The sequence below is a fragment of the Pyrus communis genome, chromosome 16 (assembly GCF_963583255.1).
Source record: "Pyrus communis chromosome 16, drPyrComm1.1, whole genome shotgun sequence".
In the NCBI taxonomy this organism is placed as follows: Eukaryota; Viridiplantae; Streptophyta; class Magnoliopsida; order Rosales; family Rosaceae; genus Pyrus; species Pyrus communis.
Genome location: NC_084818.1, coordinates 5,291,558 through 5,313,750, shown reverse-complemented (window position 1 = coordinate 5,313,750; position 22,193 = coordinate 5,291,558). Strand labels below are relative to the sequence as shown.

The following is a 22,193-nucleotide window of genomic DNA, read 5'->3' as shown; positions in this document are numbered from 1 at the left end:
AACTTTTGTTTCTATCTGTTAGGGTTATATAGCTTTCTTTGGAGTGTTAGGTTTTGTTAACTTTTATTTATTCAATGTATATACTTTGAGGTTTTCTCATATTTCTTTAGTGGATTACAGTTCTATGATGCATTACGATTATCGTTTGATACCATTTTTTTGTTACGATGCGTTATCAAAGTACCAAATTATAAAATAACAACCATATAATTCAAATGCAATAATGCTATTTAGACATTGATAAAAACGACATATTTATTGACATACCCACTAATGCCTATGTGATCTATTGTGATCCAAAGTTGACAACATATATAGCATATAAAATTACACCCTATATTAATATATTCTGAAACAACAATGATGAGGCTAGTTTATACGGAATAACAGGCTATCTCTCTGGCAAAGAAAGAACTCGATCGAACGACAAAGATTTAAGATATATTTAAAAGTGAGAGCTTTCTCTAACATTGTTCAAGTTAATGAATTAATGGGGATTGAAGAATGTGTGTGTTGTATGGGTTCGTACAGTTGCAGTGATCACCAAAGAAAAGGTTGGAGGGCACAACACAAACACATGCATGATGGGATTCTGTCATGAGTGATGGGATTCTGTCCTGAAAATAATGCTTGATATATACGAATATATAAAAATCTGTGGTTTTGAGAGTGCTTCATAGGGATCATTATCTTATGGGGCAGGACTTGTCCAGTGGGTAGAGATCGATCGATCGAGCCTAATGTTCCTTATGGGGACCATGTGGATTGAGCGATGTGTTATCATCACCTCATATTCTTCAAGTCTAAACCCTATAATTGCATCATACTGATAATTATTTGTATACACGTGGCCGCTTGCTATGTTTAAATTATCTTTTTAGAAGCTTCATTTGTGGGGTTCACACCCCCCGTGGCTGCATCCTGCAGGAAGGAGAGTTCAGATGAACTTGTTTACTAATCATAGTTCGGTTTGATAATGACAATGTAAAGGAAGAGGTTTAGTAATTTTAATATAAGTATGTATCGAACATTGAATGGGTGGGACAATTAGCGTTTAGTAAGTTCGATGACATCCAATTTGATAACATTAAACCTCAACTGAAGCAAGACGCTAACTCATTACTCATTATTGTATCCTATTTTATCACTTGGGCAAACACAGATTACTTGAAGATGAATAACGTTGGCAGAGAACGTCGAATCTCCCTCCTTATATACTAGGTTATGATAGCTTATAACTTTAGGGGAATTTACCAAACATGCATGTATAATAAGAATCAAGCTTCGTTCAGTTATTTTCAACGTCGTCCAGTCCACCCAGTGGCAGATGCATTGAGGGGCGGTGACCGTCCATGGATACCTTGGGTGTTAATTCTCCGAACTTCGATGAATATCCATGGATACCTTAGGTGTTGCCCTTTTGAAGATTAGAGTTGACTTCATACATGATAAAATGTCTAAAAGAAGAGTTAATGAAATGGTGATCTCAGTGAATAACAAAGTATTATCATTCTTGGACAAACATATTAACGAGATGCAATGATATCAAACATTGTTAGTGTGTTCAATATAAGTGTGTTTCTTTGTTAAGCATTCATATGGAAGCAGCCTGGAAACATGTTAGTTACTCTCACAAATGAGGAGTGTGCATTATACCTTTCCAAATAACTTCAGGCCCACAAAGACTAGATGAAATGGCGATATGCATGCTATTTTTGGTATAAAAAAAATTGCACGCTGCGCGAGCTATTCTTACTAACCCTCCTAATATTATTTTATGGATCCGCCACTAAGTCCACCAACCCCTTGAATCTTATTATCCCTCAATCTCCAAAGGGTAATGCTATACTTACCACCTAATTGTACTATCATTTATATTAGCCCACTGGTAGATGTAAGATCCATCAATGCAAAGTGAGTTTCATTTCTATTAAAAATTGTACAAATAGGTAGTACGAGTAACATTTTTTATCCCTGAATATTTTTTTTTCTTTTAGAAAAATTAGTGGCAAAACCTAACTTAAATGAGAATATATTAAGTGCTATATATACTTTAATCTCCTTCGTTACGTTAGGTATGAGTTTCTATATATGGTTGTGCAGTAAGGTACGAATCCAAAAAAGGATTAAAAATTCGGATCGGGTTGGTGTGCTCGCAACTTGTATGATATAACTCGTGATTTTATATTCCCAACCCATAGTTTGAAATATTAAGAAATGTTCTATGGCCAAAAAAAAAAACAAAAAAAAAACAAAAAAAAAAAACAAAAAAAACAAAAAAATAAAAAGAAAGAAAGAAAGAAGAAGAAGAAGAAATGTTCATGCGCCACATGACGAATAATTAATGGAATGAGGTTCTTCTTAGGAATCTCTTTGTGATGATTTTAAGGATCTTTAAATTGTGTTTGTTTTTTGTACATCGTCCGACCAATTTTCTTCTCGTACTATTTATATTTAATTTTAAATATAAGCATTTAAAATGATTTTTTGTCGTACGATATACGATGAACGGACACGATTTGAGAATCCTCAGGATCCTCATAAAGAGGATCCTCATTCTAATTACCGAGAAGGTGATGGTGTTGATAACACCCGAACCGGTGAGAACACTAAAATAGATCAAATATTCTGCACCTATTTTGTGTGTGGTTTTTATGTGGTCTCTATTATTGATTGACGCATGTTAAATTTATGATAACAAAGTTGAAAAAGATTAAATTTATTAACACGTGTTAATCAATAATAAAGGTCACACCACACACAGAATAATTGCAAAAAATTAAACTCATAAATATTTATCGTCTCCCAGACTGTAAAGCATTTAAACTAAGATTCGCGATCGGTGATCATGAGAACTTAAAATGTCAACAATTTTTTTTCTCCTAATACTTTTATCTTAACCCACCATCTTTTTTCACTAATCCATTCTTTTAATCAAACGGCCAAGACATGGACACTTCAACACATTCTTACCATACCAATCACCGCATGAAACACACCAAAACTAAACCAACAACCCTCTCTTTTTCCCTCTCCATATTTTCCCCAGCAAAGTCTCACGACTCTTATCCACAGAGACACAGAAAAGGAACGACATCGTTTTATGAGAAAAAGGAGAAAAAAAGTAACGAAAAATAAAAAGTTGTCAGACACTAAAATATCCGACATTAAATTTCCTTCTCTCCTCTCTTCCCCCTCCTTAGATTCTTATTTAACAACCAGATTCATCGATCCATTTTTCGATTCTCGAAACCCCTCGTGTGCTTTCCCCACCACCTCTCCGCCATCTCTTTCCCTACCCCCGATTCTTTCCTTTTTCTATATATACCCACCTCCCCATACACAAATATATACATATAAACAAATATATACGCAAACACTTAGAACTTAGAGAGAGAGAGAGAGATTGTTTGTGTGTACTCAAATATTAAAACTCCATGGATTTCCTCTTCTCATTTTTCTTGGTTTTCTCTCTCCTTCCAACCCTAGTTTACGTTTTTCTGAGAAAGTCTAGGTGCCGGAGGCTGAGGCTGCCTCCGGGGAATCTAGGGCTACCATTTATAGGGGAGACTCTGCAGCTCATCTCAGCCTACAAGACTGAGAACCCCGAACCGTTCATCGACGAGCGCGTGAACCGGTTTGGATCCATATTCACGACTCACGTGTTCGGAGAGCCGACCGTGTTCTCCACCGACCCGGAGACCAATCGGTTCATCCTGCAGAACGAAGGGAAGCTGTTCGAGTGCAGCTACCCGGGCTCCATAACCAACCTTATGGGGAAGCACTCTTTGCTGCTGATGAAGGGCAGCCTCCATAAACGGATGCATTCTCTGACTATGAGCTTTGCAAACTCCTCCATCATTAGGGACCACCTTTTGGACGACATAGACCGGTTGATCCGGCTCAACATGGATTCATGGGCCGACCGGATCTTTCTCATGGAGGAGGCCAAAAAGGTAGTGTACCACTTTACTTCTTTAAGATAGGATTAGGGCAGGTTCGGAATTCGAAATTAAGACCTTACAAGGATAAGCTATTACATTTTAGTTTGGATTTTTTCTTCACCAAGTTAGAAATAGAAAATGGTGTTTTTTTACATATTGTTGTTTTTTTTTTTAATTAAATACAATTATACAAAGATGATATTTGGACACGTAAAATTGGCACAGTTATTAATAAACAGAGTTTGAAGTCATCAGGACTGATAATCTGTTAATTTTGTGTATTCAAATAATTTTATTAAAAATGCAAAGAGATATTGACAATTTTTATTTTTTTGCTATTCCTCAAAAAGTAGAGGACAAAGGTAAAGTTTGTTTAGAATGTTTTATAATCAATGGAATGTTTTAATTAAAAAGAGTTTTTTATAAACAAAAATTAATAAAAAAGATTTGTAAACTCTGAGTTTTAACTATAAGGACAAAATCAAGGAAAAAATATATAGTACCAGGATTGATTTTTTTAATGTAAAAATATGGTTTTTCGTTAAAGTGAATAGTATCAGAAACTTTTAGTTAAAATTCATTTTTTATAATTGGTTGTATCCATTGGTTAGTTTTAATTTAATTAATTATGTTATAATTTAATTAATCATGTTATAATGGTATTATGCTTCATGGGGTTTCGACTTCCCGTCGAAGAGAAATGGAGGTGACTAGGATCCCATGGCCTAAAGTGTGGGTGATATGCATACAAGTGCAAAGTGCACGTTACCACAATTTAAAGTAAACGGCTACAAAAATAAAATAAAATAAAATCATTCCCTTAGAGACATCATTTTCTTGCTAGCTCGTGTACTTCTGGATTTATATTTTATTGATCCTTAATTAATCTTAATTTTTATTAGTTAATTAATTAAATTATGTGCAGATCACTTTTGAACTAGCAGTGAAGCAACTCATGAGCTTTGATCCAAATGAATGGACCGAGAGTCTAAGGAAAGAGTACGTCCTACTGATCGAAGGCTTCTTCTCCGTTCCCTTGCCTCTATTTTCCACCACCTACCGCCGGGCCATTACTGTAATTTCCTCTCTTTTTCTTGTCCGATGATTTAATTAAAGGGAAACTTGATATAAGTCCAATTTTAAAGCTAATAGTAGGAATAATCAGTTTATTAAAATAAGTTCAATTGGTTATATTTAATTATTTAATTATCAATAATTATTTGTTCAATGATAAAATTTATTATAAAAATCAAATTTCTTTCCAATTATCTCTTTGCTTATTTCTTTTTTATTTATCTTTTTGTTATTTCTCGTTCTTCCTCCTGATTGAAACCCTGTTTATAGATTTTATTTTTAATTTTTATAATCAACCTATATCACATGTTAATTATTTTATCTACCTATATGATAGATTATTTTTTTATAATTAACCTGTCACAGATTAATATGTCTTGTTTGTAGGTATGTTATGTTTTTTCTACCTTTTAATTAAGTTTCATATCGGTATTATATACATTCATATATTTGTTACTTGAGTTAAGGTATAATGTTTTGCAGATAAATTTATGTTAGTATATTAGTTTTTTTTGTTATAAGATATTAAATATATTCTTTTGGGGTTGGAAAATGCATAATATTAGAATATTTTAATTGATTTTTAATATTTTTAGAAAATATAAAATAAGTATAAAGAAAATAAAAACATATAATTTAATAACTGGACTCACTCCTAAAAACACTCTACGTTTTTGGACCTGGATCTAAAAGCCCCTTTAATTAATTGCGTAATTAGAATTATATTATTTGAAAACACAAGATAACGGATTTTTCGTTTGTCAAGTGTGTTAGACTTTGTGTATTTTTATGTATTTAAACCTAATTAGTTTTTTTTGTCAAATTTAAACCTAATTTATTTAATTAATTGGGAATTTGAAATTGAAGGCGCGGACAAAGGTGGCGGAGGCATTAACCTTGATAGTGAGGCAAAGGAGGGAGGAGAGCGAAGCCGGGCAGATAAAAGAGGACATGTTAGGCGCACTTTTGGGCGGAGACACCGCACTCTCCGACGAGGAGATTGTGGATTTCTTGCTTGCTTTGCTGGTGGCCGGCTATGAAACCACCTCAACAATCATGACACTTGCCGTAAAGTTCTTGACGGAGACACCTCTGGCCCATGCTCAACTCCAGGTGCCACTCTCTCCCCCAACGTCCCTTTTTCTTTTGTCACTTTATTTGCCTAGTGGGGACGCAGTCTTGCAACTGCCATCATATGCTCACGTTACTATGTTGGGCATTTCAACATCCACTTTTTTATCTAAATCCTCAGCCATTCACTTTGTTTTGGATAGATTGCATTGGATAAACTAGGGTTTAAGTGACCGCACATATGGTTTACTGAGTCATTGCACGTATCTTGATCAGTCGTAAGTTGCGTTAGATAATTACTATGTCGGACATTCCTCTCCATGTTTGTATCTTTTCAATTATCTTTCAATTTATTCGTTTTTAAGACCAAAAAATGAATGAGTGTTGGACGTTAAAAGAGAATGTGAAAATTACTTCTCGAATTTTCACATTAAAAAGACGAAATTGTCCCTATCTAAACCGGGAAAATGTAGCCTAAATTGTTACACGGTAGTCAAAAAATAGAGTGAAGTGGAGAATGTAAAAGCCGGACAACATTCTGATAAAACCAACGGACAAAATGATGACATGTTTTTTCCCTTCGCTCCCTTCCAAACTGCACGCTTCAGTGTGCTGTAAATATTGTCAGATTCTCGGCAGCTTTGGTCTTTTGACTACGTCGCCTCTTTGCTTCACGTGCAGCTGGTTTGGGAGGGTATTCTGGTCATTCTACTGTCCCTAGGGGTCCCAAAGCTGGGCCATTGGGAATCGTGCGGTTCTGATTTCTAGGACCACAACAATCCAACGGTGTAAAGGGGATCGGAGGTTTCAATGGAGTCAACACCCTAGGGTAGTTACCCATTTTCGATTCCTAGGATTGTTTTGGTGTCCGTGCGCTCTAGTGATATTCCGTGCTCTACCGTCGGATTATGTTATCATCCGAGAGTGTTAGAATGGACCGACCGAGATTTAGGCAATGGTTAAAGGGTTAAACGGCTAAGTATCTCGATTCATGCTATGAGCCGGTTTATACTAGATAATCCAGATTATTGTCTTTGCTGAATAACGGACGTCTTTTGTTTTTGTTTTTTAGGTAAAATGTTTGTTAAATTGTTAATGAAGTTCTAAATCCACAATGCAGGAAGAACATGAGCAAATTAGGGCGAACAAGAAGTCATCCGAGACTTTGGAATGGAGTGATTATAAGTCAATGCCATTCACTCAGTGTGTAAGTATTGCTTTCAAAACTCTCAATAAGTACGGGTATTACATCGAACTCAAATAACATAAGTGTTAATAGAATCTAACATTGCGCCGTTGCCAAACATACTTGTGAATTGTCGGACTCTAGTTCTTCAAAGTCGATTGACTTTGTTCGTTGAAATTTAGGTTGTAAACGAGACACTGCGAGTAGCAAACATAATTAGCGGGATATTTAGGCGGGCAATGACAGATGTTCACATTAAAGGTAACAACTTTCTATACCACGTAAAAAACCTGCATTCCGAACTGGATATTTTACAAATTCTTATGCACGCGAATAAAGTTATTAATCGGTGAAAATACTATAAACAGGATACACAATCCCTAAAGGTTGGAAGGTATTTGCATCGTTCCGTGCTGTACATCTTGATCAAGATCATTTCAAGGACGCTCGAACTTTTAATCCATGGAGGTGGCAGGTACTTAATTATACATATCTGCCTAATAAGTTTGTTGTTATTTTTTATTAAAAACATGATTTTTGTAGAACAACTCTGGACCGGTCACAAGCCCAGCAAATGTGTTCACACCATTCGGAGGAGGGCCAAGGCTGTGCCCAGGCTATGAGCTTGCCAGAGTAGAAATCTCGGTCTTCCTTCACCACTTAGTCACTCGTTTCAGGTACCTAAAAAAACTATGTAAATCTGCACAAATAGAATTGGTATTATATTTTTAATCACAAATTGAACTTGAGGGGCACTAAACTGACAATAAAGTGGCATAAAAAATGTTTTATGTGTACGGGTTATTGTTTGTTTAGATTTGCAACCACTTGTATTTGCGCATATTTCCCGTTACACTAACGATGCTGATTGTTTGTGTTAGCAGTTGGGTTCCTGATGAGGAAGATAAGCTGGTGTTTTTTCCGACGACGAGGACGCAGAAGAGGTACCCGATCAATGTGCAGCGGAGGAACAATGTGTCATATGGGCAATGTAAAGAGTAAACCAGAGGAGAAAGCAAATGAGTCAGGAAATTATGTAGTAGTACTAGAGCTGTAATATCCTTTGATCTCCAACCCAATAAAGTTATATTATTAATTAATTAAATAATTAATAGTTTAGTGAAATTAAATCAAATGATTAATTGATAGGAAAACTAATAAAAATAACTTAAAAACTTTGAGTTTTAATAAAAATGACAAAATAAAGGGTAAAGTGAATAGTAATATGATTGATCTTTTAGTGTAAAAATATAATTATTCGTTAAAATGAACTGTACCGAAAGCTTTTTCGTTAAACTTCCCTTAATTGATTTCTCTTCCCTTCGGAACGTGGAGGTTTTGTAGGTGACTGCAGATTTTGCAGCTCTTGTAGGTTTTAGCCCACCTTTAATGTGCTTTAATTATTAAAAAGGAAATCCACCTGAAAAACTTTTCCTCCTCGAGCCCTTCTTCTGCGTGCGTTTATGGCCCTGGTCCACATCATCATTCCGGCGGGCCGTCGTTGGGATACGTTCTCGGTTGCATCTAAGAATGTCTTAAACCTTTAACTGTTGAAATGATTACTCTCTAGTTTTTAATCAATTTGCCGTTTGTATTTGATTTTGATTAGTTCAACTCACGTTACCAATTACAACAGAAACATATAATTCCGAAGAGAAAATGAATCGACCAAAAATACATTACAAGTGCAACACATTCAATAATGTTCCGACAGATTCAACATTTCTCATCTTGTAAAATGAAAGAAGCCGAAATTGGGTAACAAAAAGCTACAATTATTTTGTACACAATTCGTCGTCTCTCAAGGAGAGCATCTGCCACTACAAGCATGCCAGAATAACTACAGCAGTAGAGCTGTTGGTGCCCCCCGGCTTGAATTGCTAGAAGCTTCCGCTCGACTTGCACATCTGCTGGGCCATACCGTTCAAAATGGCACCATCTTGATGGAATGACACATTGTGCACCGCCCCAGGTTCAAAACTTAAATCCGAGTTACCATAACTTAATCGCACATTCAGAAACAAAGTAGGTCTTAACATCTGCTGGTTTCCCGACTTTTCAATGCAGATTCAACAAGCTTAACCTTTTTCGAATTTTCACCATTGAGCAGTGAAAGTTTCTCAAGTGAGGATTTCAGCTGGGAGACTTGAGATTCTTGCACAGGATCTTTCCCCTTTGCCATCAGCCTACGTTGGTTTGATGCATTGCCCTTTGGCGATTGTGTGTGCCTTTTTAACCTTGCAGTTACAGCATTAATGGAAGAACGCAATGCATCCAATTCAACTTCGGAGAAGTGGTCTGCTTAGCAACAAAAATGTATGTTAGAAGTGAAAAAGTAGTGCTGGGCATAACTCCTGACCAAAAATGTACAGGCTAGTAACCTAAGCAGGTGTGAATTATGACGATTTAGGGAACCGGTAAATTAGGAAAACGGAAAATTACTGACTACGAACTAGGGCATAACTCCTAAGCTCATTTATTATGGAAAAAGCTACATTAGTACACTTATTATTGAAAAATGGTCATTACCAAGCTCCGACTTGAACTCTCGCTCAGCTCTGGACAGTGGTTTCTTATGAGGCCCTGGCAAGTCCCTCAAACATTTCAAGCGCTCCTGCAGAAGATTTTGCATCTTGAACGCACTGTCAATTCTGTCCTCCAATTTTGATTGTTTCTCCTCAACTTGCAAAAGCCTCTGTTGTGCATTACCTAGGCGAGCATGCTGGTCATCAATTATCCTCTTCAAGATGGGTCCATGATGCTTGAGTTCAAAGTAAACCTAGAGGGTGGAGGAAAAATTCATAAAGGAACAAAAGGAACCATTTCCCTTAATAAGGTAGATTTGACACAAGTAAACATAATTTGTTGTATTTCTTGGCATTGTTACCTTATATGCATACTCCGCATAATTTTCATGAAAGCTTCTGAAGTACTCATGAAGCATTGATCGACCTTCAATAGAATCAGCAGAAAGAGAACGTAAACTTGGTGAGCTCTGAGGAAGAAGAACCACCTTAGGTCCAACTAGTAGTTCTTTGCTTATAAGATCTGGCATATCTTTTTCTTTTGGTTCTTCCAGGCAAAGAGATTTGTTCTCCGTATCAACTTGATGAGGCAGTAACAGGTTCCAAGTCTTCATCTCCAGCACTATACATTCTCGCGAAACAGTGAGTCCCACAATCCAGGAACACCCAAATGAATCTGATAATGACACAAAACCGGAAAGTGGAGATTGTGAGGGGACTTCTCCCTGGCATGTGCTTAGAACAGGATGCACAGAAGGAGTTCTCATAGTCTCGTTCTTGCCACTGATCTGACTTGTAAATGGAAGATAATGCAACACTATTGAATCTAACCCTCCATCATGAAGGGTGTATATTCTTTCCGGCATCAGCGGATCAGTAAACATCATAATAAGAGAACCACCCTTTGCTTTCCTAGGCAAAGCCAGATCCACAATAGCCAACCTCAAAAGAGGGGGAGGAAGTCCCAACCAAAGAGTACTATCAAGAGGTTGATCAAGCTTCACAGGTGAAAGCTTGCCTGGGGTTGGCTCACAAATCATTGCAAGACCAAGAATATGATCGTGGGAATCAACACGAAGTCGAGGTGGGCTGCCAGCATTCCACAACGGTTGGATTTCATCAGCCATAGCATCTATTTGCAATTGCCCACCACTCCAGGCAGTCACCAGAATTGAGTCTTTGAAGACTAAATTATAAAGAAGACTGACTGCTCCACCTTCACATTCTGCACCCCGGAAGGCCAAATCTTCTTCATCCTCACCATGACACACTTTCCTCAGAGGTCCCTGCGAAATTACAATGTAGGTCATACTGTGGACTTCTACAGATTGCCAACTTAAGACACCCAACACTGAAAGAGAGTAGGCTTTAAGCCATTCGTTCAAATTTACTTGGAGAGATTCAAACAGATAAAGGGCAGCAACTTTGAAGTAAATGAAATTATCAAGGAATTGTAGCTAGTGCCGACACATAATTTACTCAGGAGCATAGATAGAGCTATAGTAACTACTGCACGCTTATAGGTAAGAGAGCACAGATACCTGCAGTGAGAGTGAGGCATCAAATATAGCATACGGATGAGCTTTTATCACATATGGATCTGATCCTTCTGTTTCTTGGTTTGTGATTGCTGGAAATGTTGCTTCCAACCAAGAAATAGCTAGATTCGAGTTACTAACAGCCACTGAATTGGCTGACTTCAGGCCAAATGTCTGAGCATCATTATGTATCTCTACAATGGATTCCCATTTGTAGGCACTGTTCAAAAGAAAACAATTTATTATGCTCAGCACCCAATACAAAGATCAGTTAGCATACGATGGCTACAAGGTATAAATACTTCTAACACCCCAAGATGCTACAGCCTATATAATGGTAAAAACTCAAGGCAGTGATGCAAGGGGAAAAGACTATCAGTTAAATATTTCGCTTTGATTTATAACATTAGCCTTTCAGTTAAATACTTCACAACCTTTAAGTGACACAGAAGCACCAGATTTACATGGAGGAATATTATGTCATAGTTCCAACAAAAACGTATTAGGACAACTTTAAGTCTTCTCTGTAAATTAAACATTTCTGAAAGGTTCCTAAAAGGACTAACTGAGGCATCCAGCTTTATAGTACATGGCACATGTCCTGGCAAATGATAGTTGAAACCATACAATCCTCTTGCTTTAGGTATCCCGAATCTTTATGCTTTTAAACAAATTAAAAATATCTTGGTCACCAGGCCTAGTTGATCTCTAGTTGATCAACTAGGCCTACCTGTAGTTCCTCTTAAGAAAAAACTATAAGCCTTACAAAAGGGCACGACATGAAGAATAAAATACCTTCCAAATGGTACAACGGGACAAAGGATGTAAATTGAACCATCGTTGAACAAAATGAAAACCTGTACAATAGCATATGAATGAGAATTTAAGTAAATTACGTGATAAAACAGTTAAAACGGTCAAAATGTAAAACTCAACTTGCCTAATATGAATGACCATAGTAACAAAATAGATGATCAAACAGTTGAAACATGTGTTATGCTAAAACAAACGTAAGCTTTGAAAAATCTTAATAGAATAGCTTATATCTTCATGACTTAAATGATAGAAACAGACAATATTTCAAGGAAAAATCATATTACAGATGAACAATAAATGACGCCACAGGAAACAAAAGACCAAGAGCATTCCAATCTATTGCATCAATGTTTGAACAAAAAAAAAAGCATGACAAAATAAATTACCAAAGTCAATTTTTTTAAAATGAACTTACACTAAACGAATCCCACAGGTGTTCACTCCCAAATGAAAAGTCAACTGGGCAAATTGATGTCGCATTCCTGGATCGACCTGGTTGCACAGGCTGTAGATAGTATTCTTGCTCTGGTTGAATAAGATCTGAAGACAAATCAAATATTCTACAAAAAAAAGCGAAGGTAAATGAAGATACAAGGACATTAATTGTTCAAAACACAAAAATTAAAATAAATTCAGAGATACACTAAACCGGACACAATGTTTTTTTTTTTTTTTTTGTCTAAATCAAACACAATATGAATAAGAAACACCATTTATACAAGCTAATGCTCGATCTGATGAAACCTAAGAAGACCTCAAAGAATTTCTTTTACATTTGAAAAAGATTTCATACCTGAAAACTGAATCAGAAGAAAGAATTCCCAGGTGGGTGTCACTGTTAGGATGCCATGAAACTTGCAGTACACGTATGAGATTGTTTCCTCTTAAGTAGATTTGTGAACCAACAGTTACAGTCCTGTAAGGTTTAATTTAAAAAATAACGGATACATTAAGAATCTTTACTCTGGAACATCAAAACTATTTAATTTGCAACACAATCTCCATAAAGCTCATACGGTCATATCCACAAGTACATTTTCAGAAAGAGAACACAGGCTAGTACATGAATACAAAATCATGATGCTAGATAACGAGGGAAGGGGAGAGGGGAACTAAATAATCATATTGTGCTCAGAGAGAAAGATCAGCAGAGGAATAACCACCACCCCTCCCCAAAAAAAAAGCGTATAATCTAAACCATCATTACGATTCATCACTCAGGTTGCTCTCTAAGACACCCCAGCAAAACATGTTTAAGATGAAAACAAAAATTGATAACGTATTTCCATTTTTCCAATCATACCTGCAAATGGTTGCATTGTCTTTGTTGGAAGTCCGCCCATAAAGATACATAACGCAGAGACCACCCGAACCAGAAAGAAGCAATGCTGATCCATTCCTATTGATTGAGATTTTGTGAACCGCAAAGTCGAGCTTTACATCAGTTTGCAATACCTATCGAATTACAGGCATCATCAACAAGATAAGTACAACTGACATAGATAGTACACTCCAGGATTAGTCGATAATCATAACCACACTATGCCCGAAAATTCAATTCACAGTATAATTTTCAATTCTTATACAAAGTATCGCTTCAATAATCACTTTTTGTTACCATAAAACTCCAAGCTATGCAACTAACTACATTAAGCTCAGCTGAGTACCATTCGAGTGCATTTACTTTCTTATCCTTCAATTTTCTCAGCAACCAAACAGAACCAAAGAAATTGAAATTTCAAAAAAAAAAAAATGAGGGAAAGAGAGGAAACCTTGGAAGGTGAAGAAGCGATGACGGAAGTCGGGTCGGGTTCGCCCAGCCGGATGGAGATCCGGTGAAGGCAGAGCTTATCGGAGTCCCAGAAGTAAAGCCGAGAGGCTCCGTCCCAGGCCAAGAGATTTCTGGGCGCTCGAGCCGCGGTCGAGTCGTGGACCGGACCGGCGGCGGAGCAGGAGAAGACCGGGTGGTTCTGCAGCTGGACCCACTCCACTTCGTCTCTTTGGGGCGTCGGAGACCGCCCCGGCTCCGGTTCCGTTGCCTGCAGGTCGAAGTTGTACCTCATTTTCTATCACTTTCTCTTCCGAGCTCTGGAGTTTGTGGAGGCTTCTTTTCGCACTGTGGTTTTGCTTTTCTTTAATGAAGTTTGTGGAGGCTTCTTTTCGCACGGTAGTTTTTTCTTTTAGCTTTAACGAAAAGTTGTGGTACTGTTTATTTTAACGAAAAATTATATTTTTATGTTAAAATATTAATTCTGTTATTATATATTTTACTTTTTATTTTATCATTATCATTAAAAATTTTAATTTTCAATTTTTTTCATTAATTTTCTTTTTCTTTAAACGATGCGGGGGTTAAACAGCGGGACGACGTCGTTTCATTGAGTTTTGTATTGCACGTGGGGGCAATTTAGAAGCTCGCATTGCGTTTTACCAACGCTCCCGCCACACGAGCCGAGCGTGACACCAACGTTGCTATTTGGTAGAGAATTTTTAGAGTGTCCGTAACATTGGTGGTAATGATTATACGTGTTTCGGGACATTAAAAATTTATCGATATTTTAAAACGTTTTATGTCTATTTGACAAAAGAAAGACGTTTTTTGTCTAAAATAAATGACACAACATACAATACATTCAGTCGAAGTTCAAAATGTCAATCTAAAATCTCTTTCAACACTTTCAAAAAAAAAAATATTACATAACCGAGTTTTAATATCATGTCAATTTAGTGTTCTACATATATTACGCTAAGTTGCTCGTACGGATAGTTCTGAGAACAATAATTTCATTAACTTCAATCACAAGTTTGAAAAAACCCTAGCTTGGGTTAGTTTCATAAATATTATGCCTTTTACATACAAATTAAACTGTACACTTGATGAATATAAAGAAGAAGAACAAAAAATGATGGTATTTGCCGTAGTGGTAACAACCTCTATACTCTCTCTCTCTATGATGAACAAATATATACACAACCTCCATTTGCACAACATGATGTTGATTGAAGGGGCTGCTTCTATAGCTTCTTCTATATACTTTTAACAAATCTGCACCAAAATAAAAGCCACCGAGATGAGAAGAGAACATAAGATAGGGAAATGGAAATGAAAGCACTTTTGGTACGTGTTTTTGTTAGGCTTTTTAGCTATAATGGTTCGTGAGATTAACATAACCCTTTGCTTTGGTCTTTGAGATTTAAAATCGACAGATTAATCTCTGAGTTTGTCCACCGTCAATCATTTTGGTCATTCAGTAAAAAATCTTCATTAAATAATGAGAAAATGACCAAAATACCATCAATTTGTGTTAATTTTGGCCCATTGTGTATGAAATTGAAAATATTTTTGTCATTTTTGTCCTTATTTAACATATTTTTTCACTGAATGATCAAAATAATTGACGGTAGACAAACTTAGGTACCACTCATCGATTTCAAATCTCAAGAACGAAAGTAGCAGGGACGAGTTATGTCAATGTCATGAACCATTTTGGTTAAAATGCCTTTTTGTTATAAGCGTTTTTTGTTATCTCAAAACGCTGCTAACCATTATAAAAACACTTCCAAACAAAACCGAAAATTAACTGCTGCAAAATCAAAATTACCTGTAGACCCTTAAGATTGGGGTTGGTTCGTGTGAGTTTACTTCACTCTTTCTTCTTTCAGAAGCTTCTGGTACCTAGGGAACCCATTTTTGCAAGCTGAAACCTGCAAACAGACGGCAATTTTCACATCAGCATTTGATAAATCATGAACTTTTTTATGCTTAATCATGTTTAATTATGGTTAACTGGGGATTTGCAGAAAGCACATGATTTGGGGAAGATTCTCATGGCAGAAAGTAGTTTATTCTGATGTGACAAAATATTTGGCAGCGTTGCTGCAAATGGCATGTGGTCAACAATTCGAATATAAAGGCAGAGCTACCCATCTCTGTAGACGGCCACCCATCACGGATTCTTCCTCTAATACAGGACTCAGTGATATATTTGGCTTTATTAGTTAAAATGCTTGATATAAATCTCCATTTTGATTCTTGAGATGAAAAATTGATACAAGTAGTTTTGAGCTTGTCCATCGTCATTCATTTTGGTCATTCTTTGAAAAATCTCTGTTAAAATTGAAGGTATTTTTGTCAAATCATTACCTCTTTTTTTTTTTTTTTTATCCATTTAACGAAGATTTTTCACAAAAATGACCAATGAATTGACAGTGGATAGACTCAGTGACAACTTCTATCGAGTTTCAATGTTAGGGACCAAAGTGAGAAGTTGTGTCAACCATTTCGTTTAAAAAGCCGATATATTTTGACAATTCACCAAGAAAAGAGAAAAACAATGGAAAGCAGGGATTATGGACAAAGATTAATATTAATACGGTAAGAAGCAAGCATCGTAAACGTTTTCGATGTTGCCTTAAGAAAAATGGAAAATGAATTTCGACCTTGCAGAAGATTAGAAATTTAGAATCCAAGTACTCAACCCTTTCACGATCAGCAATTAAATTATTGACCAAAACAAAAAACACCAATTGAATTGAAACTTTCAAGCGAATTTCAACGGTAGTGGTTGAACAACAGACAGCTCAATTTATTGATACGCTTATTCACGAACATGCCATTTAAAATACCTATTTTATCATCAAAAACACTTGAAACACCATTTTAGAAAAGAAGGAAACTTTTGGTTTTCAAGCGTTTCTCACTGACAAGTGGGAGCAAGATTTGCCCTTCTTTTCAGGGAGCGATATTCTATGTTATGCTAACTCGTCATAAGATGATTTGAACTTGCGTTAAGGAGGCGCTCACACAAACCTAACCAACTAGCTTAACTTTTGTCTGTCATTTGATTTAAGAACTCCATTTCTTCCAATTAAAGTCAAAACTTACAGCCCAAAATTGACACGATTTCATCTGAGAAAATGGAGATTAGACAGAGAGTGAAAGGACTTACAGCTTCAATGTCAATTTTGTACACCCAAAGCTTCCTTCTTTCTCTGCAACTTGTTCTATACGCCACCACAATATGCCCAACGGCCAAAACCAGCGAGCAGACGAACAAAGCAATATCTGTTGCTCTCACATACTCTGCCCTCTCCACACCGGAAGCCCCAAACACATACGAAGCCTTCAATGAAACAAACACCAGGGACACAACAGAACACATGCTTGTGATCCCCAAATACGGTCCGTGTGATAGCCTTGGTCCATCACAGAAGCTGTAAACGCCTGCAGATAAAAGAAAAACCCAATTCAGATTAGTTTCACCATGATTAGATTAGTCGAAAAACAATCTAATCTACGGGGAGGTGATTCAAACTCGGGAGGTGGCAAAACACGCTATTCTGGCTAGCTGACCTGACTCATGTCTACGATCCTAAAACATAGATCATGAGAGATGACACACTTACGTCACCAACTAACCTAACATATGTATCCAATCTAAAAAGATATGCTTTTTGGATTAGGATTCTAAAGCAGCATGATCAACTGTTCTGATCAAATGACCTAACTCACGGCTGCAATCCCGAGACTTATGCTTTTTGCGAATCAAATTCGGGTGCAAAGCGACGGGACACATGTTCTGCCGTCATAGCCAGCTAACCTAACTCAATTCTGCAATCCCAATACAAGCGTGTTCTGCCGTCCTAGCCATCTAACCTAACTCACTTCTGCAATCCCAATACAAGCGTGATCATTGAACGGCAGACCAACTGAAATAACTCATATCTTACGGCAGGCCGATTGACCTGACTCACCTAATTTTGTGCTCAGAAAGTGAAAGAAAAACAAGTAGTACGAAAAAAACAAGCAACGAAAAGAGTAAGGATTAAGGCTTACAAAATATGACAGCTGATCTTATGATGGAAATCAACGGAATATCGACGAGGGAAGATCGAAAATCGTAGTTATTGAAATGGGACGACAGCGTTTCAAGAGAAATCAAAGAAGAAGACGAAGAGGCAGAAAGTATAGCCGAAGGAACAAGCGTATCGGCAATCACAAGCAGAATCGGGGCCGAAAACAGCAGCAGAGAAATCAACATAGTAATCAAGAAAAACAGAGTCTTAACCCCCCTCAGAACCCTCTTCGATTTCTCCTCCTTCAAAAAACCCATGTCTTAATCTTCGGTTTCGAGTTTTGGGTCTCGAAGAATGATCGGAGGCTCTTGAACTGGTACCGAAAGGGAGAAAGAAGGCAATTAAGAAAGGGTGGGAAGGGAGGGGAAGGTGCAGTGCACGGGTGAGGTGTAATGTTTTGACTGGACTCGGTTCTTGGATATCTTCCTTGCGGGGTTAGTGATGACAAAGACTGGGACTTTATACGCGCAGTCTGCCGGTCAAACGGATGAGTACTCCCTTTCTCGGTATTTTACTCGTCGCAAGGTTAACGGCAGTACCTAAATGCCTAGAAACGACCATCAACGACATATTTTACTTTTTTCGACAAAACAAACGACATATTTTACTTTTCTATTTTATTAAGAAAGGGTTCGTTTGTGAGTGAATTTTGATTGTTGATGCATTGAGATTTTCGAATTCTGAATTACCTAAATATGCGTAGATTTAAGTGAATTACACAATAACTTTGTCACTAATTGCGTGAACGAATTATGATCGTCAATAATCGTGGATCAAATCATTCAGGATTGAGCACAGAATAACTTTGTCAAGGACAATCTCTTGCTCATGTTAATTCTGATAGTAGATGAATCGTGGGTTTCAAATCTGGACTTGGGTGTGTGTCTATGCAATAACTTTGTTAAGGACAATTTTCTACGCACATGAATGAATCGTAATCGTTGATACCATGTGTTAAATCATCTAGATTTGCATGCGTGTCTACGCAATAACTTGATCAAGGACATTCGTCAATGTTCGTGATTAAGTATTGATCTTTTAGGCATGATGAGTCTTTAATCTTTCGAATTTGTGTGTATGCCTATTTAATAGCTCTGTCATAATCTGTCTCGCAAGCATGCATGATTCTTAATGTATTGTAAGTCATATATAAATCAACGATAAAAAGTCAACAATACCCTCATAAACGACTAGCTGTAACGTACTTTTCACTCAATATTTTTCACTCACAACTTTAAAGTTTATATTGCTATAGAGTTCTGGCAAATGTCTCGTTTGTGGGTCAATCGACCAGGAATATTTAGGCTGTACATTGTACATGAATCTTATCAAATGGGCAAAGCTGCTGTATTTCTTTTTGCAAAAATTTGGTTCACTTCACTATTAAAAGAACTGCCAATCAATGAACCAGGAATGGTGGAACCGACCGATTCGAGACCATGTGGCCACATGGAACAATTCACCTTTGCGAATCAATTTGTGGGTTTTAAATCAATTTTTGGTTTGTGTATATTTGGGGGCTAAATACTTTACATTTTCTAATGACGTGGTGGTTAGATTCTTTGGTTGTTGAATTTATAAACCGTTATGGGTCATGCAGATAATTATCCAACTTAATCTGATCTTTAATCTAATTAAAAAATAATTAATCCAATCTAATCTGTTCTAAAAAGTTGTGCAAATTGAGGAATAAAATATGGAATTGTTACGTTGGCATTGGAAACTTTGGTGAATAAATTCAAGATCCATCTGGGAAGATAAGATATCCATTGGCAGCAATCATGCACCTAATCTGTGTGCGGTGAGTAGTTATAAGAGGACCCTATGTGGCCTGGCATGTTGGTGATACTAATGAGATTCCTCATTCAACGGCTAGTGAAGTATATACTCAAATGTTATAAGGAGAGATCCGTGATATTACTATTTTTTACATAATTTTTTACACATGTTTTTTGTAAGACTCATTTTGTAATGTACTTCAACGATCCGAACTAACTATATATCTTTTAGGTCTTTTTCCAAAAATCATGTCTACCAAAAACTACTCAAATCTAAAACCATATGATCAGTAAAGGGTTCAGAATTTCTTTGTAGTGTTGTATTCGTCCGTTTTTTTCACAGGGTTGTTGTTCGAAATGATTCAGGTGATTTTGTGGCTGCAACTTGTGGAAGTATTGAGGGAGTCTACTCTCCCTTACAGGCAGAAGCACTCCCTTTTAGGGAGAGCTTGCATTAGGCAGTGAACAGGGGTTTTCAAAATTTGTCTTTTGAGAGTGATTCACTTCAGATTGTGAAGGCGGTGAAAAATCATATTCTAAATTTGTCAACAATTGAACAAGTTGTGGAGGATATCAAAGCACTAATCCAATTAATCATTGAGCTACTGCCACCCACACCTGCTGCAATGCAAACTCGGCCGCTCATCGCCTTGCCCGGACCGGTTTCTCTTTGAGCCAAAGATGTGAATGGCATGGTTCTCCTCCAAGTATTGTGATTGATCTACCTGTAGAAGAAGGTGCTAAGCACTAATGTAAAAGTTGTATGTTGTTACTACTTTGATGAAATGAAATCTACTATCGTCTCTTTCAAAAAAAAAAAAAAATATATATATATATATATATGAATGTCATGATTTTGGACCTAGCTAAGTTTTTGCAAGGGTGATACATGAATAATGTTATAAAAGATAGACGATTCTGTTTATTAAAAATACAATACGAAGTGGGCTACACAAAAACAAAAAAACGAAGATTGTACACTGATCCGTTTGATCGGTTTATTGAGGTTGTGCGGCTGAAATTAAATATGCCATAAAACATTGTCCTTCTCCATTTTCTCCCTTTCTTTCCTGTTTCTCCTTTCTCTTCCTCTCGAATGAGGCGCAACGCGAAGGGCACAACCAAAGCTTCACTCGAAGCTCCAAGAATCACATGTCATCGCGTCAAACCTTTGCAATTTCAGGTTTGGGAGATTATGTGTGTAATTGGATTCAGTACGGTTGTCTTATCTGATAAGACTAAAACACACGAGGTCGTTGTATAGTTTGTCATACAAATTACGCGGTCAAATGATTTTGTCCAAAATTTTTCGGTGTAAATGGCAATACTCTCGTATACAACTTTAATCACGTTACAAGAGTTGTTGATAGAAAAGGATAATATTAATGACCGAATTGTATATAATCATCTCTTGTAGACGAGCCTATAAATATATGGCCTGCAAAGGTGGAGAAGCCACCGAGATTAGGTGAATTTTTGTCCTCCAGCTGCTTGTAAAGATGCCTGCGTGCTTCTCCGGCAGCTTTGTGTTATGAAACAGACTATATATGCCAGGCTATGCCAGCTTTGAGATTTCTTTATCAACAGGATCCAAAATGTGCGTGAGAGCAACCCAACACCACCACCAATAACTACAAATACAACAACTACTACAACGTGCTTAATTGTTTCGAATTTGGTGGCTTAATCTTAATTAGTGGTAATACTACTATTTATTGGTGTTTTACGGCATGATTAATTAGGGCTCGTTTGGAAATTCTTTTAAAATGGTTAAAAGCAATTTTGGGATCAATCAATCTTTAGTAAAATGCAAGTGAAACTTGAAAAAACACTTGAAGTACTTCATCTAAGAAGCACCAGTTATGTGCTTCTTTGTAGAAAGTACTTCAAGTGCTTTTGGAACCAAAAACATATTTTTCTCAAAAAACCCTTTCAGTCGTTTTAAAAACTCTTCCAAATGAGGCCTTAGTCATGAGTGCTATTTATAGGTTCTTTTTGTTAAATGGTGTTTCACTGCATGCAGAAAGTTCTTCCCAATACTTGACGTTGTTTTGGTATTTGAGGTTTGAAATTTTTTTGAGATTTCGGTCATTTTGATTCATCACATGAAACAACAGGGTGTATGATCAACCAACTATATTTTGCATCAAAACGCAATATGAAAACTAAAACCAAGGCTTAGCTTGTAATGTGGCACAAAAAGTACGCAAAACCTAGAAATTACAAGTTAAAACATTGTTAAAATTCACGATTGCATGTAATTATAGTAGCGTTGTATGTTTAGGTGTGTTGGAACGAAGAAAACTTACATACAAACTGTTTCTTACCATCTTTTCTTAAGTTAGAATTTATGAATGATGAGGAGAATATGAAACAAGTTGCATGCAAATTTTTCTCCGTTAAAA

General features: G+C 36.7%; 3 protein-coding genes across 3 annotated transcripts; 1 reads left to right on the top strand and 2 right to left on the bottom strand.

The window, feature by feature from the left end:
* Nucleotides 1–3,219: 3,219 nt before the first annotated feature.
* On the top strand, nt 3,220–8,371 carry LOC137720003 (3beta,22alpha-dihydroxysteroid 3-dehydrogenase-like). Its single transcript, XM_068458993.1, has 8 exons — nt 3,220–3,956; nt 4,870–5,019; nt 5,886–6,131; nt 7,210–7,296; nt 7,458–7,536; nt 7,644–7,750; nt 7,819–7,952; nt 8,160–8,371. The coding sequence occupies exons 1-8, from the start codon at nt 3,438–3,440 to the stop codon at nt 8,275–8,277; spliced, it is 1,440 nt and encodes a 479-aa protein (XP_068315094.1). The 5' UTR covers nt 3,220–3,437; the 3' UTR covers nt 8,278–8,371.
* A 564-nt stretch (nt 8,372–8,935) lies between these two features.
* On the bottom strand, nt 8,936–14,308 carry LOC137720002 (nuclear pore complex protein NUP88-like). Its single transcript, XM_068458992.1, has 9 exons — nt 13,927–14,308; nt 13,458–13,609; nt 12,948–13,070; nt 12,570–12,714; nt 12,134–12,195; nt 11,342–11,558; nt 10,163–11,086; nt 9,805–10,054; nt 8,936–9,573 (listed from the first exon to the last, which is right to left on the bottom strand). The coding sequence occupies exons 1-9, from the start codon at nt 14,215–14,217 to the stop codon at nt 9,308–9,310; spliced, it is 2,430 nt and encodes an 809-aa protein (XP_068315093.1). The 5' UTR covers nt 14,218–14,308; the 3' UTR covers nt 8,936–9,307.
* Nucleotides 14,309–14,920: 612 nt separating this feature from the next.
* LOC137720493 (uncharacterized) lies at nt 14,921–18,394 on the bottom strand. The gene is made up of 4 exons (XM_068459568.1): nt 17,991–18,394; nt 17,104–17,378; nt 15,757–15,859; nt 14,921–15,200 (listed from the first exon to the last, which is right to left on the bottom strand). The coding sequence occupies exons 1-3, from the start codon at nt 18,265–18,267 to the stop codon at nt 15,794–15,796; spliced, it is 618 nt and encodes a 205-aa protein (XP_068315669.1). The 5' UTR covers nt 18,268–18,394; the 3' UTR covers nt 14,921–15,200; nt 15,757–15,793.
* Between the last annotated feature and the right edge of the window lie 3,799 nt (nt 18,395–22,193).